Consider the following 2,359-nt stretch of genomic DNA (forward strand, 5'->3'; position numbering starts at 1 on the left):
CCCCCCCTGAAAGAGGGAAGAGTAGGCGATGCGAGGGTGAGACGGCGCGTGCAAAAGGAGAGAGACAGAGATTGAGAGAGAAAGAAAGGAAGGTGGTTGGGGGGGGGGAGGGGGGGAGGAGGAGCACGGAGAATACGCCCGTATCTCTGAGCCTCATCACCTCCCTCCTAACCAGAAACAAAGTGACCACCACACAATTATAGTGATAACTGAACTTGTCAGACCCTTGTTAATGACCGCTCCATTACCATCTGGATCTGATATCACGGACTTGCTTTCTCCCTCTGGAAAGACAATGAAACACAGATGAAGAGTAATATTTTATAATTCCACTTCTGCTAAAATAGATAATTCTACTAGATACATATTATTATGATATTATACTTTGAAGAAGATGCACATAGTCACCCCCCCCCCCCCCACTCCCCTGTCCTGCAGAATCTCCTGGTATGGATACATTAAAATAAGTAAGCTGAGTATTTAACATGTTCCCGATCGCCTAGATCAGGATTGGGAAACCCATTTTCGATAGAACCAAACCGAGACGTGTGGGTGGAGAACTTTGAAGATTCTGCAAACAGCCCTAGCTCAGAGCCCTCCAAATTTTTTCAAACTGAACCTCAGCCCAAGCAGTTCTCGAAAACACAAATAAGTCTGTTCAGTTTTTCTTCAAAGAATCCCTACTATTAACATACCACTTGAAAACGATTTTAAAAAAATCATATCTTTCTTTTCTTATCCTGAAAAACCCGGGCAACCCGGGGCCGAATCCAATTCTGAACATAGGCTGAACAGATCGATTATATTTTTCTCCAAAGCGTCTCATCAGACATCTCCACCTTATATACATAGAAAGATTTTTGGTAGTAAAAGGTGTGATAAATTATGGCTCTAACCTGGCTCTAATTCAATTCAAACCCACCTTCGGAGTTGTACTCTGGATTCCGCCAAGTGCCATAAGAAGGGTAGGTGTCGGATCCCCTCTGTCTGTCTTCACCATCTTTCTGGCCAGAAGACCAAGGACCGTTGTCATAGCCACGAGGCCTGGGGACATAGAGGTTTATGTTGTGGGCAGATTGAATGCATATATTATTATTTTAACGTCAGTTTGGAAAAAACATTGATTACCTTGGAGGCGGGTAGCTTCTTCTTCTTCTTCTTCTTCTTCTTCTTCTTCTTCTTCTTCTTCTTCTTCTCTTCTTCTTCTTCTTTTTCTTCTTCTTCTTCTTCTTCTTCTCTTCTTCTTCTTCTTCTTCTTATTATTATTATTATTATTCTTTTTCTTCTTCTTCTTCTTTTTCTTCTTCTTCTTCTTCTTCTTCTTCTTCTTCTTCTTCTTCTTCTTCTTCTTCTTCTTCTTCTTCTTCTTCTTCTTCTTCTTCTTCTTCTTCTTCTTCTTCTTCTTCTTCTTCTTCTTCTTCTTCTTCTTCTTCTTCTTCTTCTTCTTCTTCTTCTTCTTCTTCTTCTTCTTCTTCTTCTTCTTCTTCTTCCTCTTCTTCTTCTTCTTCTTCTTCTTCTTCTTCTTCTTCTTCTTCTTCTTCTTCTTCTTCTTCTTCTTCTTCTTCTTCTTCTTCTTCTTCTTCTTCTTCTTCTTCTTCTTCTTCTTCTTCTTCCTCCTCCCTCTCCTCTTCTTATTCCTCCTCCTCCTCCTCCTCCTCTTCCTCCTCCACTTCCTCCTCCTCCTCCTCCTCCTCCTCCTCCTCCTCCTCCTCCTCCTCCTCCTCCTCCTCCTCCTCCTCCCTTTAAATCTGTTTTCTTCTTCTATTGCTGCTGCAGCTGCTGCCTTGCCTCTAACTTCTGTGATGGTTGTCAGGTTGTTGGGCGTCTCTTTAAACCAGCAGACGAAGACAAGAAGCAGACTTTGAAGTAGACAAAGAGAAAAACAAACAGACAAACCTGTCTGGATCCTTGACCCCTCCTCCATCGTCATTGTCACGGTCATTGAACTGGGGGTCATAGTTGGAGTGACGGTCGTAGCTGGAGACCCATGGACGTCGTGTTGTTGTCGTCGTGGTTGTCGTTGTGGTCGTCTTTTTCACTGGACTTCTGTACTCTGCAAGGAGGGATATTTGTGGCTAAAACATCACCTAGATATGGATCGCTGGTGCCTCTATAAATACATTATTGAAAGGGATATTTATGAGAAGAGAGAATGTCAAGAAAAGGGTGTATTCATTTCACAGCGAGAAATACACACGAACGGTGCGCAACTAAAGAACACTTTTTCGTATGTCAACCCCTTTCAGTCTCTATCTATTTTTTCTCCTTTTTCTCTCCCCCCCCCCCCCTCTCTCTCTCTCCTCCCCATTTTTTCTTCTTTTCTAACTCTCCATCTTCTCTGTTTCCCTCCTGTCTGTCT

The 2,359-nt window shown here is 42.7% G+C and overlaps 1 protein-coding gene across 1 annotated transcript in view; it reads right to left on the reverse strand.

Moving 5' to 3' along the window:
• Positions 1-98: 98 nt before the first annotated feature.
• Positions 99-2,359, reverse strand: part of LOC101855318 (limbic system-associated membrane protein) — a gene marked incomplete at its 5' end in the record, with an annotated part of 18,304 nt that continues 16,043 nt past the window's right edge. Inside the window, 3 exon segments of the mRNA XM_005091342.3 lie at positions 99-284; positions 923-1,044; positions 1,897-2,053. Of these exon segments, the coding sequence (XP_005091399.3) occupies positions 157-284; positions 923-1,044; positions 1,897-2,053 (407 nt within the window).

This window comes from Aplysia californica, unplaced genomic scaffold, assembly GCF_000002075.1.
Source record: "Aplysia californica isolate F4 #8 unplaced genomic scaffold, AplCal3.0 scaffold00028, whole genome shotgun sequence".
NCBI classification, from domain to species: domain Eukaryota; kingdom Metazoa; phylum Mollusca; class Gastropoda; order Aplysiida; family Aplysiidae; genus Aplysia; species Aplysia californica.